This window comes from Scyliorhinus torazame, chromosome 17 (assembly GCF_047496885.1).
Source record: "Scyliorhinus torazame isolate Kashiwa2021f chromosome 17, sScyTor2.1, whole genome shotgun sequence".
Classification (NCBI taxonomy): Eukaryota; Metazoa; Chordata; class Chondrichthyes; order Carcharhiniformes; family Scyliorhinidae; genus Scyliorhinus; species Scyliorhinus torazame.
The window spans coordinates 134606298-134621648 of record NC_092723.1 but is presented as its reverse complement, the minus strand read 5'-3'; the positions used below and the strand labels follow the sequence as shown (position 1 = coordinate 134621648).

General features: G+C 46.6%; 1 protein-coding gene across 3 annotated transcripts in view; it reads right to left on the bottom strand.

The window, feature by feature from the left end:
- Nucleotides 1-5630: 5630 nt before the first annotated feature.
- Nucleotides 5631-15351, bottom strand: part of mlst8 (MTOR associated protein, LST8 homolog (S. cerevisiae)) — a 44217-nt gene continuing 34496 nt past the window's right edge. For all 3 annotated transcript variants that reach the window (XM_072481097.1, XM_072481095.1, XM_072481094.1), the window contains exons 6-9: nucleotides 11348-11500; nucleotides 10371-10495; nucleotides 7782-7945; nucleotides 5631-6520 (exon numbers count right to left, since the gene is read on the bottom strand). In XM_072481097.1, coding sequence (XP_072337198.1) covers nucleotides 6402-6520; nucleotides 7782-7945; nucleotides 10371-10495; nucleotides 11348-11500 — 561 coding nt within the window. In that variant the 3' untranslated portion in view covers nucleotides 5631-6401. The remainder of the gene's footprint in view (nucleotides 6521-7781; nucleotides 7946-10370; nucleotides 10496-11347; nucleotides 11501-15351) is intronic.

Sequence of the window (15351 nt, the reverse complement as noted above, 5' to 3'; positions counted from 1 at the left end):
TCCCTCAGCAATCCTGCTTCGGGGGCCACCGAATACCTCCAGTCCACCATCTAGAATCTCTTCCACCAGCCTTGACATCTCTGCCCATTCTGCCTTTTCCCTTTGTGCCCGAATCAAAGTAAATCCCCACCCCCACCACCACCTTGAGCGCCTCCCACAACATTGCGGCTTGACCTCCCCTGTATCATTCAGCTCCACGCACCCCCGAATGGCAGCTCTCACCCACTCGCACACCTACTCATCCACCAACAGTCCCACATCCAACCTCCACTGTAGGCGCTGCTGCCCCCCCCCCTTTCCCTGTCCACGTGCAAATCCACCCAGTGCGGCGTGGTCAGAGATCACAATCGCCGAATACCCGGAGTCAACCACCCCCTCCAACAACACCTTGAATACCACAAAAAAATTCAATCCAGGAGTACACCCTAGTGCACAGGGGAAAAATACGAAAATTCCTTTGCCCTCCCCCCACTCCACTCAGTCAATCCCTGCTTTGAGCGGCTCCCCAGACCTAAAATACCTGATGGTGAAGTGTCGTCCTTTTTACCTCCCACGTGAATTTACCTCTGCACTTATCACAGCAATCTACATCCCACCCCTGGCGGAAGTGAAGAAAGAACTTGACGAACTACACTCCATCATCATCAACCAAGAAACAAATCACCCTGAAGTCCTGACAATCGTGGCTGGACACTTCCAACAAGGCCAACCTCATGAGGGTTCTACCTAAACTCCATCAACATATCTCCTGCCCCACCAGAGGTGCAAACACCCTGGACCACTGCTACACAGGCATCAAAAGGTGCCTACCGCTCCATTCCGCGACCACACTTTGGCAAATCCGACCACAAGTCGGTACTCCTACTTCCAGCTTACAAACAGCAATGAAGCGTGATGAGCCAGTCAAGAAATCCGTGCAGTGTTGGTCCGAGGCATTAGAGGATATCCTCCGCGACTGCTTGGAGTCTGTGGACTGGCCCATATTCAAGGTCGTGACAGCTAACCTGGATGAGTATGCAACCACCGTCACAGACTTCATTGTGTCGAGGACTATGTACCAAAGAAGACAATACGGGTGTTCCTCAATCAGAAATCCTGGCTTAACCGAAGGGTTCACTCTCTGCTGAAGTCCCGGACGGAGGCGTTCAGGTCTGATGACACTGACCTATATAGGAAATTCAGGTACAATGTAGGTAAAGCCATCAGGGATGCCAAAAGACAATACTGGACCAAACTAGAGTCCCAGGCCAATGACACAAACCCACAACGTGTATGGCAGGCTTACACAAGATTACAGGCTACAAAGCAAGGCCAAGTAGAATCTCTGGTGCTGGAGCATCCCTCCCAGATGAACTGAACGGGTTCTATACCCGCTTTGAACAGTCAGCCAATACATCAGTGCCACCCACCCCAACAGCCCTGGACACACCCATACCCACTATTACAGCCTTGGAGACAAGAGCCGCCTTCTTGAAAGTGAAACGCGGAAAGCAATGGGCCCAGACGGAGTCCCTGGGCGAGCACTCCGAGCCTGCGCAGATCAGCTGGCGAGTGTATTCGCAGACATCTTCAACCCCCACTTCTCCGTTCCGAGATTCCCACCTGCTTCAAGAAGACTACCATAATATCGAAGGTGGAGGAAGGATTGGTGGAGGGGTTGGGAGCCCCGATTGGAATTGAAGAAATAGTAGAGGAGCTGGAGGCCATGCAGTCGGGTGAGGCCCCGGGACTGGATGGCTATCCAGTGGAGTTCTACAACAAGTTCTCGGTTTGGGCAGGGCTTCGTTGATTGGGTGGGGGGGGGGGGGGGGGGGGGGGGGGGGGGTTGGTGGTGGTGGTGTGTGGGAGTGAGTGGAGGCAACATTATGCAAGGACACAAGTCTGGGGGCATTGATAACGGCACCTCTTGCCGTTCTCGCCGGCCCAGTACTTCACAAGCCCGGTGGTAGTGGCGGCCCTGAGAGTCTGGGGGCAGTGGAGGAAACAGATGAGAGTGGAGGGAGCATCAGTCTGGACCCCGATTTGCAATAACCATCAGTTTGTACCGGGATGGCTGGTTGGGGGGTTTCGGAGATGGCAGAGAGCAGGGATTGAGAAGATGAGGGATCTATTCATAGATGGGAGCTTCCCCTGTTTGAAGGATTTAGAGGAGAAATTTGAACTGCCAGCAGGAAATAGATTCAGGCATCTGCAGGTGCGGGATTTTTTGCTAAGGCAGGTTTCGACCTTCCCGCTCCTACCGCTACGGGGGATACAGGACAGGGTAGTTTCCAGACCGGAGGTGGGATAGGGGAAGGTATCGGACATCTACAAAGAGCTTATGGAGTCGGAGGAAACTCAGATAGAGGAGCTAAAGGGCAAGTGGGAAGATGTGCTAGGGGGAGAGATAGAGGCGGGTCTATGGGCGGATGCTTTGAGCAGTTAACACATCCTCATCATGTGCCAGGCTTAGCCTGATACAATTTAAGGTAGTTCACTGGGCACACATGACGGTGGCCCAGATGAGCAAGTTTTTTGGGGTAGAGGACAGGTGTGTGGGTTGTACAGGAGGGCAAGTAAATCAGGCCCATATGTTTTGGGCATGCCCGAAGATTAGGGGATTCTGGCAGGATTTCGCAGATGTCATGTCCACGGTACTAAAAACATGGGTGGTGCCGAGTCCAGGGGTGGTGATTTTGAGAGTGTCGGAAGATCCGGAAGTCCAGGGGGCGAGAGAGGCTGACGTCTTGGCCTTTGCCTCCCTGGTAGCCCGGAGACGGATATTGCTAGCGTAGAGGGACTTGAAGCCCCCAAACTCAGAGTCCTGGGTTAGCAACATGGCTGGTTTCTCAGTCTTGAGAAAATCAAGTTCGCACAAAGGTGGTCAACGCTTGGGTTCATCCAGAGGTGGCAGCCGCTTATCGTCTTCGAGGAAAATTAACTGTCTTCTTCAGAAAAAATCTAAAGAGGGGGGGGGGGGGGGGGAGAAGAGTTAGACTATTTTCTGTTAAGGGTAGGAGGGACTTGTCAGGGATGGAAATGGTGTACTACGATTATATTTGGTTTCACTTTCTTTTCTGTTGTTGTTATTATAAAATTACAAATACCTTAATAAAATGGTTTTTTTTTTAAAAAAAGACTACCATAATACCAGTACCAAAGACGAACAAGGTAGCCTGCCTCAACAACTATTGACCAGTGGCCCTGGCATCTGTTATCGTGAAATGCTTTGAGTGGCTAGTCATGAGATGGATCAACCCTAGCCTCCCAGGCGGTCTCGATCCATTGCAGTTCGCCTATCGCTGTAACCGGTCCACAGCAGATGCTATCTCTCTGGTCCTACAATCAATGCTCGAACACCTCGACAACAAGGACACCTACATCAGACTGCTGTTCATAGACAACAGCTCCGCCTTCAACACCATTTTCCCGACAAGACTAATAACCAAACTGCAATCTTGAACTTGACCCCTCCCTATGCAGCTGGATCCTTGACTTCCTCACCAACAGGCCGCAATCTGTCAGGATAGGCAACGGCACCTCCTCCACAATAGTCCTCAACACCGGGGCCCCGCAAGGATGTGTGCTCAGTTCTCTACTGTACTCCCTATACACACACGACTGTGTGGCAAGATTTAACTCCAATTTGATCTATATGTTTGCGGTTGATACGACTGTGGTGAGTCGTATCTCAAACGACGACGAGTCAACTACAGGAGGGAGAAAGATCACTTGGTTGCATGGTGTACCGAAAACAACCTCTCTCTAAATGTTAGTAAAACCAAGGAATTGATCATTGACTTCAGAAAGCGTAGTACGACACACTCCCCCGTCTACATTAACGGCTCCAAAGTGGAGATGGTCGATAGATTTATGTTCCTGGGGGTCACCATCACCAACAGTCTGTCCTGGTCCACTCACGTTGATGCAACAGTCAAGAAAGCCCAACAACGTCTCTACTTCCACGGAAGCTAAGGAAATTCGGCATGCCTGCATTGATTCTCACAAACTTCTACAGTTGCGCCATAGAGAACATCCTATCCGGGTGCATCACAGCTTGGTATGGCAACTGCTCGGCCCAAGATCACAAAAAACAGCAGAGTGTGGTGAACTCAGCCCAATGCATCACACAAGCTTGCCTCCCTCCCAATGGTTCTGCTTGCACCTCCCGCTGCCTCAGGACGGCAGACAGCATTGTCAGAGGCCCCTCGCCCCCAGGCTTTGCCCTCTTTCAGATCCTTTCATCAGGCAGAAGATACAGAAGTCTGAAGACCAGCACATCCAGACTTAGGAACAGCTTCTTCCCCACAGCTACTAGACTCCTCAACGACTCTACCTCGGACTGATCTGTTCCCTATAAGACACTATTCACGATGCCCTATGCTGCTCTTGCTCATGTTGTATTTGCTTTGTTTGGCCCTTGTTCCGCACTGTAACCAATTATTTATTTATTGATTATTCTTTTTGTCTACTGTGGACATTCCCTTGGCTGCAGAAAAATACTTTTCATTGTACTTTGATACATGTGACAATAAATCAATCAATCAATCAACCACCCTTCTCTGCTGGCTGAACTTCTCATTTAAAAAAGAAGTCCACCAGCTGCACCGTTGACCACTGGGCGGGAAGAACGGGCCCTCTCCCCTCCGCCATCTTGACCTGTGGCGCACAGATTCTCCTGCTCCACCAGCTCCCTTCTTCTTGACCCACTCCTAGTTTGTGGATCCATCCACCAGCCACAGCAGAGGAGTTACACTTTCTCCTGGCACTCCTACACCTCTTTCCGTCCAAAATCCCACACCTCAGATGGGGAAAGGACAAAAAAAATCCACCTTGAGCGGGAGCTACCAAATGTACGACCGCTCACTCCATGGCTCATGTTGTATCCAAGTCCATCCACTGGAAATAGTTTCTATCTACACCTATCTGTTCTCCTTAATGGAACAAAGGATTGCATTTACTTGGCATTTTCATGACTCAGGATGTCTGAATGCTTTAAAAGTATTCAAATGACTCTCCTTTACCCGAACTCAATTTTAATATTCAGTCCAAAGAAGTCTGAACTAGGAGGGAGAAATGGCTTGTACCGTTTATTGTGGTCCTTGTGCTCTATGGCACCCTATCTGTTTCGGTAGGTAGATCCCAGATCCAAACAATTGGTAAGAAGTCTTACAACACCAGGTTAAAGTCCAACAGATTTGTTTTAAATCACTAGCTTTCGGAGCACTGCTCCTTCCTCAGGTCCGAAAGCTAGTGATTTTAAACAAACCTGTTAGAATTTAACCTGGTGTTGTAAGACTTCTTACTGTGCTCACCCCAGTCCAACGCCAGCATCTCCACATCAAACAATTGGTGAAAGGTCTTCAACCCAAAACATTAACTCTGTCTCTCTCCATTGATGCTGCCTGACCCGCTGAGTATTTCCAGCATTTTCTGTTTTTATTATAGATTTCCAGTATCTGTAGTATTTTGCTTTTGTATATATTGCCAGAGACATTAGCTGATCCTAAAACTGCACCACACAAGAGAAAGAATGCTTGCATTTATGTAGTGCCTTTTGTCTCTCCAGGGTATCCCAAAGGTGGCTGCTTAATGATAGAATCTTGTAAACCCCTCAGCCTCTCGCACAAAATAATGAAAGCAGCATCCAGTCAGGTATAGAAATAATTTTTATTTGTGTGCAATTTTAATGATTTTCCTCAGTAGCAGCTTAATGATTCAGACACTTAGTGACTGCATGGTAAAATCATTAGCCCATATTCTTTCACTGTGCAAATTGTTAGGCGGTTGTGTCGCTGATCATACACGTTCACTTTCTGCAGATCAAACAACTTCCACTGTAGGAGTAAAAGCAAACCAGCAGAAACTTGAATTCTAGTGTTGTTAACTAGCTTCTCTCCTGGATAGCATAGCAGGAAAAATAGAGCTTACACTTTAACATTGCGCAAGATATCCTTAACTTATACCCTCAAAATATTTACATCATCACTACCAGCAATAAACTTGTACTTACCAACACCTCACTCCAGTATTAGAAAATTTTCAGTATGCTTCAGATGGTCCACATTCAGAAGCACAGAATCTAGAATTGTGTTGCTGGGAGTTTTTCAGTTCAGGTGGACACGATATGAAAATTTCACTCAGCTCTGTGCTTTACTGAAATCTTGGTGCGAGAACTGAAGCTTACTGGACCGTTACTTACAACTTCACAGGTCATGTCATAGTCGAGTCTGACAAAAGGTACATACAGAAACGGTCCAGCCCTCAGCAGCTTAGATTGATTTTGTCTTTTTATAGAAACTTCCAAAGAACCAATCTGGCTGGGAGCTATTTCAGCAAGAGCTTGGAACAGGAAAAGGAATAGGGGCAAAGACAGCGTTGAAAGATTGAGGAGGGGAAGGGGCAAGCTTCCTATGAAATCTTCAGCCCAGCACACTGTCATTGAAGGCCAGGCAGACGACTGCTTTCTGATGGCCACTGTACTCCCGTTTAATTTCACCAGTCTCCACGCACCACAACCGCGCAAGGTTATCTGAAGAGGCTGTGAATGGAAAGAAGAATGTTACCGTTCAGCGTGCAAAGAATTTCCATTGAACATAATTTTGACTTATGGATTAAAATCACCTCAACATACTTCAATTGTAAAACCCCCACAAGCAGCCGTATTTAGTGGATAAAGTCAGCGCCATCTGAATGGTTTTATTAGGCTAATGTACCTCGAGAAGAAATAACCTGCATTGATATAGCATTTCTCACAATCTTGGTACGGACCAATGCATTTTACAGCTAATCAAGTACTTTTGAAGTGTAATCATTGTTGTAATAAATGAAGCAAACAATTTCCAAACAGGAGGTCCCACAAGTAGTAGTGAGGAGTTCACCAATTTCAGTGATATTAGTTTTTCAAAATAAATTTAGAGCACCAAATTATTTTTATGCCAATTAAGGAGCAATTCAGTGTGGCCAATCCACCTACTCTGCACATCTTAGGTTTGTGGGGTGAGACCCACGCACACATGGGGAGAATGTGCAAACTCCACACGGACAGTGATTCGGGGACTGGATCGAACCTTGGTCCTCAGCACTCTATTCAGTGATATCGGTTGAGGGATAAATAGTTGGCCAGGAGAACCTCCCTGCTAGTTTTCAAAATATACCATGGAAACTTTTACATCCACCCAGGGGGTCAGTTGGGGCCTCAGTTTAACATCTCTTTTCTAAAGTCAGCAGCTCCAACAACATAGCACTCTCTCAGTATTAGTCTGGAGTGTCAGCTTCTTATGTGTTCATGCCCTGGAGTGGGCCTTGATCTCACAGCCTTAGGTTCTGAGCCACTGGGCCAAAGCTCAACTTGCAAAGCAGAGTATGTAAAGTCTTCAGTTTTATTCCAAACCCAACACACTTACAAAGTGGTCTGCTACCTTAGCCTGTGAGACATTGATTTGGCTTCATGATATAAAATAAGGAATCAATGAGGCTTTTCAGGAATCCAAATCACAAATTCTTCCAGGAACTCAGTTGTAACCTGGAGTGCCTCATCATCAATCTTCGTGAAACATGGTGATAATACTAGAGCAGTTCTGGGCACCAGTGTAAACAATTCTAAAATCATAGAATCCCTATGTATCGAGTCTGTACTGACACTCCGAAAGAGCACCCCATCTAGGCCCCGAATCCCCCACCCTACCCCCGCAACCGCACCTAATCTTTGGACACTTTTTAGCATGACCAATCCACCTAACCTGCCACCTTTGGACTGACAAAATGGAACCAGTTCCTTATTTGTAAGGTAGACTTCTCACCTGTGACAATATATTGTGAATCCCCAGAGAATGCACAGTCCCACATCCAGCCCCGTGACGTCTCTCCTGGATTGTTGCTCTTGATGCTGAGCTCTGTCATCAGCGAGAAGTTTGAAGTTCTCCATATTTTACAGGTTTGGTCGGCTGAGCATGTAGCAAGAAGTCTGTCAGGAAAGGATAATGGGGCTTATAGCGGTACTGCAATATAGTGCATATTAACAGGCGGGTTAATGTGTGATTGTTCTAGAATTCATAAAGAGGATGATTTGAAGCAGGATTGTTAGAAACACATCATAAACAGTGCTTTAATGTGGAATCAACCATAATACACAATAATGGGGGAGTTACAAGGATTATTCTAAAATATGTGTGAGGCTTCATTAGCCTCAGCCTTCTTAGTAGCAGCCTTTCTTACATACTCTGGTGCTTTTGACGTTGGTGATATATACATTAGAAGGGTAATTCTCAGTACAGGTAATTTGTTTCTGATAAGGCCTGAATGCTTTCAGGTCCATTTGGATATTGGCCCAGTGTTCAGCCATTGTTCAATTAAAAAGAAAATGGACAAAATACTTTGGAGGAGGGGGAACATTTTAATCAGCAACAGAAGCGCAATAGCGCTTACCAGAAAAATAGCCACTGCAAATAAAGGATAGAGGAGCAGCACAAAGAACTGCTAACTGATAGATACACACCATCTATCAACTATCTACAGTGGCAAGGAGCAGCTGGTACACCTCAATACCTTATTCTGCCAGCTGTCATTACAGCTCTTTCACCAGCTTTTATTACAATAGAGTCTTGTGCAAATCCAGGATTTTGGGCAATGTTTTTGACTTGACTAACACGCAATCAAGCTCAAATAACTGGTGTACACATGAGCAAACAAACCTCTGCACACAAAGCATTCAGTAGTCCATCTTAAGGCAAAAATTCAGAGCTAATACCCACACTGAATGAATTCAGGAGTTATGGATCCCACTGCAGAAGTACGTACATGACATACTCATAAATTCTGTAAACAGAGTGTGGGGCAAATGTATTTACAGCCAAATCAGGTAATAAACATTTTTTTGAAATCATTATACTTTTACCTTTAGTGCAAAATTAAGATTACTTTTTCTCAGTTGACTGTTGCACTGCACTGACAATTCACAATTTAAATAGAGGGAAGATATAGAATAGAATAGAAATAGAATAGAAATATAAGGCACATTAGCAAATCTCCAGAAGCATTTTATTTTTAAGAGGACCCAATTATTCTTTTTCCAATTAAGGGGCAATTTAGCATGGCCAATTCACCTACCCTGCACATCTTTTTGGGTTGTGGGGTGAGACCCATGCAGACACTGGGAGAATGTGCAAACTCCACACGGATAGTGAACTGTTACGTAGGAAAACCTGGCATGTGTGAATAGACAATGCCTTCAACAGCAAGATATAAAGATTCTTGGGAAAGTGCAGAGGAGATTTGCCAAAATGGTTCAAGTGTGATGCAGCTACAAGGAGAGGTTGCGGCTGAGGAGACTGAGGAGAGATCTAATAGATGTATACAAGATTATGTCAGGTTTGGATACAGGTAAGCAAAGAAAAGTTATTCCTTTTAGCTGAAGATATAGGGACTAGGGGACACGGAATGAACATTTTGAGCAAGGGATACAAGGGGAGGAGGTGCGGGAAAGTATTTATTTCATGGGTCAAATACTTATGACCTGGAATTCGCTGCCAATGAGGATACTGGAGGCAGAGGCGATCAATGATTTCAAAAGGAAACTGGATAGGCACTTGAGGGAAATAAACATGCAGGGCAATGAGAGTAAAGGGGGCGAGAGAGCTGGCATTGACTCAACGGGCACATTACTTCCTTTTGTGCTGTAATGACTCTGAGATGATATTCTGCTAATCTGTTTTGAGGGTATTGACTAAAGGAGGAATGTCATCAGGAAAAGCCCCTGCTCTAAGGAGGACCAGGATTAGCAGAAGCATGGAGGTTCAATGTCAATGTGACAAAAAGAGAAGCATCACTGGTGGTCCTATACAAAGTTTGAAGGACAAGGAAAAGAAGCATCAGTACCAACATGTACTTGAACTTGTGGGGTAAGCCATGCTGACAGGAAGCACTGTAAGAAAGCATCCACCAGTTCAGTACAATGCTCGGAATGGAGACATTTCACCAAGTCTAGTTTTACACTACACTTTAAAGAGAACAAAACAGATGGATTAAACAAATTACAAAGTTTTCAGATGTGTACTGAAATAGTTTTAAAGTATTGATGAGAAATCAAGTTTTTTTTACTATAATCTGGTGAAGTTGTTAATGGTTTTGTTTAATTTTGCCTCTAATAATCTTGACTGTACTACATTCTATCAGGGTACTAATGTATGGATTAACGAGTTCAATTGTACTTTCACAGGAAGCAGAGTAATTGTTTGCCGAGACTATGCTCTCTTACAGATTAATTTGTAAATGTTTTGGGTCACAAGCAAGGCATTTTGCAGCAGCCACAACTCGGAAGTATCTTCTCCTGACACACCTGACCACTGAGGGTTTTGTAGCGGTTAGTATATCACTTAAAAGAAAGGACCTACGTGGAATCAGGGCTGAACTTGCAGCGGAGAGCATATCGTTTGTGAGCTGGGATTTTGGTCTTGGGAATGAGCTGAGTGACATCGTCGCCAATCCCTCCCGTCAGGTTCCACACATAGCAATTGCCCTGGAGAGGAATAAGGAGCGGAGAAAAAAAAAGGTGTGGAGCAGGAGAAATATCAGTTGGCCCACTGATCACCCACCCACCAGCACAGACACTGCAAATCCATGCCTCCATGTCCCCAAGCACAGTAGCTGCAGCTCCTACCGCCATTTGTCCTCAGTACAGTCCCCACAGCTCACACCCCACGAGAGCATGCCCCCACAGCTCACACCCCACGAGAACACGCCCCACGGGAACACGCCCCACAGCTCCCATCTCCAACCGGCACAGGCCCCACAGGCCCCAAAGTTCCCGTCCCCATTCAGCACAGGCCCACAGCTCCTGGCCCCATTCGACACAGGTCCTACAGCTCCCTCCCCATCTGGCACAAGCCCCACAGCTCCCATTCCCATCCGGCACAGGCCCCAAAGCTCCAGTCCCCATTCAGCTAAGGCCCCACAGCTCCCATCCCCATCCGGCTCAAGCCCCTCATCTCCCATCCCCATCCGGCACAGGTCACACAGCTCCCATCCCCATCCGGCACAGGCTCCACAGCCCCCATCCCCATCCGGCACAGGCCCCACAGCTCCCGTTCCCAACCGGCACAGGCCCCACAGCTCCCGTTCCCATCCGGCACAGGCCCCACAGCTCCGGTTCCCATCCGGCACAGGCCCCACAGCTCCCGTTCCCATAACTCCCACCCCCACCCAGAATACGCCCACAGCACAGACTCCCAGCCCCACCCAGCACAGGAGCCACAGCTCCCACCCCCCAGCACAGGCCCAGCAGGTCTCATTTATGCTGCTCTGATTTGTGCCTCATTCTGGTGTGGAGACCTATGAAGATCTAAACTACTCATGGTTCCAATTCACTTACTGAACTATTGATCGCTGCCATGTAGCTTGCATCTGGATCGATGTGAACTGCATTGACTGAAACATCTGGCTCAGGAATCAACTGCTCGTTGTGGTCAGTTTTCAGGTCCCAGATGTGAATGGCTCCACTCTGATCACCAACAATCAGTTCTGCCTGCAAAATAATTCACATGGTTCACAGACCAAAGCAGAGTTTTACATTTCACAATGAGAATAAGAGGGTAAACACGTGAAGACTCCTAGAGTTGTTAATGTTCTTGAGTGGTATGCCTGATAACTTCTACAATTGACATTCAGACATCTAACATCTCAAGCAATGAGGGGCATATCATGATTCTGGGGTTGTTCTGCCTAAAGCAGAGAAGGTGAAGGGGAGATTTAATAAGGGTTGTGATAGATTAGAAAAGATAAAACTGTTTCTACCAGGAGGAGGTTCAGAAACCAGAGGATACAAGAGTCACCAGCAAACGAACCAGGGAGACCAGTGGAATTTTTCTTTGATATAGCATGGGTTATGATGATTTTGAATGCATTGCCAAAAAGGGTGATGGTAGCAGATTCAATATTAGCTTTCAGAAAGGAATTGAGATATACTTGTAAAGGAAAAATTAGCCAGTCAGGAAACAGTGGAGCTGGTTGGATTGCTTTTTCAAAGAGACAGCATTGACACAATGGGCTGAATGGCCTTCCTCTGTGCTGTCAGATTCACCAGTAATCCAATCTTAAAAAGAACATTCTATTTCCCCATATCCTATGATATGAAGATATGGTTAATTATTGAGGTGTACATTAGTATCAGAACTCAGACCATGACTGCTCCCCAAACTATTACTCTCTAGCCATTGTCCGATTTGATTTTAACATCGCTGCCTTCTTTTCAGTAGCAAGATTTATGACTAGCAACCAAGTTATTAACTAACAGAAATGGCAGAACTGCTTCAACCTCTAGAGTTCCCACTATGCTATGTGGAAACTCCAGGGCGCTTTCTGTGTCTTAGATAACCATTTATATAGGAGGTATCATCAGTTGTAGCATCCTGTGCTCCAGGTTTCAAAACTTGAGCAGAAGTTGATGTCACCGTGGTGTATTTGTGAGTTTAGTGGGAGCAAGTTTATAGATGTGGTCACCCCACAGATTAATGGTATGCAAGGAGAGGGGGAATGGGTCACCACCAGACAGTCAAAAAGAAACAGGCAAGTAGTGCAGCAAGTCTCCAAGTGCATCCCACTTTGTAACACTGGTAAGAGTGATGGTTCATCTGGAGAGTGCAGTCAGTGTGAAGTCCATGGGACGATGGGGGTTCAGCTTTACAGAAGAGTACAAAGAAGCTTTGTCCCAGGGGGCAATCTCACGCCTTAGGATAGGATCGCTGATTTGGACGGTGGTCATGGACAAGAGGGTGTGACTGTAGCTGAAGTAGGTAAGCAGACCCAAGGAGACCCAGAGGCAAGATCAAGGAGAAATGGGAAGCGGAGTTGGGAGGGGAGATCAATTGGAGAGTATGGAGTGAGGCACTGCGTAGGCTAAACGGGAGCTCCTCTTGTGCAAGGATGAGCCTGATACAGTTTAAGGTGGTGCACAGGGTGCATATGACTCGGGCGGAAATGAATGGGTTCTTTCAGGGGCTAGCAGATGAGTGTGAGAGTTGTGGGCGGGGGCCTCTCTGATTGCATGGCGGCAAATTTTGGTGGAGTGGCAGTCGGCATCGCCACCGGGGTTAGCAGTTTGGTTGGGTGACCTGTACGACTTCCTGCGGTTAGAGAAGATAAAGTATGAGTTAAGGAGCTCTTCAGGGGGGTTTGAGGAAAGGTGGGGGATGTTTGTGACAGTGTTTGAGGGGCTGTTCGTCACAGGGGTGGGGGTGAAAAAGGGGAAAAATCTGTATAGACTATCGTTGATTGTTGTGAAGTATGTTTCCCGGGGTGTTTATTTGCTGCAACCTGTTTTGATACACGTTTGTAATAAAATACATTTAAAAAAAGAAAAGGAGACCCAGAGGCAGGAGTGTCAACCTCTGCAATTGTCCAACAGGTTTTAGGTTCTTTAGATGAGAATGGGGGCTGCAGGATGGTTTGAACTGAATGACCATGGCACTGCAGTACAGGAAGCCATTCAAGTGGGGGAGCAAAAAGGAGTGTAGTGGCAATAATAATCTTTATTGTTGTCACAAGTAGGCTTACATTAACACCGCAATGAAGTTACTGTGACAAATCCCCAGTCGCCACACTACAGCGCCTGTTCGGGTACATAGAGGGAGAATTCAGAATGTCCAGTTCACCCAACAAGCATGTCTTTTGGGACTTGGTGAGAGGAAGCCGGAGAGCACCTGGAGGAAACCCACACGGACATGGGAGAACGTGAAGACGCCTCACAGACAGTGACCCAAGCGGGAATTGAACCTCGGTCTCTGGTGCTGTGAAACAGTGCTAACCACTGTGCCACCGTGCCGCCCAGTAGTAGGGTACAGTGTAGTGAGGGGAATTGACACTGTCCTCTGCTGCAAAGAGCAACAGTCCAGATGGCGTGTTGCCTGCCAGAGTGCGGGACATTTGCTCAGGGCTGGAGATTGGGAGGGACAGGATCCAGTTGTCATGGTCCACGAAGGTACCAATGACATAGGCAGGGTGAGGAAGGAGGTTGTGCATTATCAGTTCGTGGAGCTAGGCACCAAATTAAGAAGCTGAACCTCCACGGTAAAAATCTCTGCATTATTAACTGAGCCATGTGCAAATGGGCATAGGGCAAATAAGATTAGAGAAACAAATGCTTAGCTCCAGGACTGGTGTGGGAGAAGTGGATTCTGATTCATGGGGCACTGGCATCAGTGCTGAAGAAAGTGGCGACTGTACCATTGAGATGGTCGACACCTGAACTTTGCTGGAACTAGTGTTCTAGTAAGCCGCATAACTAGGGAAGTAAAGAGGGCTTTAAACTAAACAAGGAGGGCAAGGGATCAGGGCGGCACGGTGGCGCAGTAGTTAGCACTGCTGTCTCATGGCGCTGAGGACCAAAGTTCAATCACGGCCCCGGGTCACTGTCCATGTCAAGTTTGCACATTCTCCCGGTGTTTGCGTGGGTCTCACCCCCACAACCCAAAGATGTAGGTGGATTGGCCATGCTAAAATTGCCCCTTAATTGGAAGAAAAAGAATTGGGTACTCCAAATTTTTTAAAAAAGGAGGGTAAGGGATCATACTTGGGTAGATGTAGCAAATCAAGGGGTAGAGTCAAAACAGGAGAGCAAAACAGTAATATGGGAAATGAGGGTCAGAGAATGGCAGGAAGGAACAGAGAAAAAAAACCCTAAAAGAATCCACCAACAGTCAAGACGAAAGGTTACAAAGATAACAAAAATACAAAACTAAAGGCTCTGTATGGGAATGGATGCAGCATTCATAAAGTAAATTAATTGATAGTGTACATTAAAGTACATTAAAGGCTGTTTTCGTTAGAGAGAAGGTTAAGAGGTGACTTAATTGAGGCACACAAGATGATCAGAGGATTGGGTAGGGTGGACAGTGAGAGCCTTTTTCCTCGGATGGTGATGTCTAGCACGAGGGGCATAGCTTTAAATTGAGGGGAGATAGATATAAGACAGATGTCAGAGGTAGGTTCTTTACTCAGAGGAAAGTAAGGGCGTGGAATGCCCTGCCTGGAGGAAAGTAAGGGCGTGGAATGCCCTGCCTGCAACAGTAGTGGACTCGCCAACACTAAGGGCATTTAAATGGTCATTGGACAGACATATGGACGATAAGGGAATAGTGTAGATGGGCTTTAGAGTGGTTTTACAGGTCAGTGCAAAATCGAGGGCCGAAGGACCTGTACTGCGCTGTAATGTTCTATGTTCTATATGATCGGATCGCCATTACAGAGACGTGGTTGCAGGATGACGAGGATTGGGTCCTGAATATTGAGGGGTCTATGACATTCAAGAAGAATAGGAAGCTAAGTAAAGGTGGAGGAATAACACTGTTAATCAAGGATGACATTTGTGAAATACTTGCA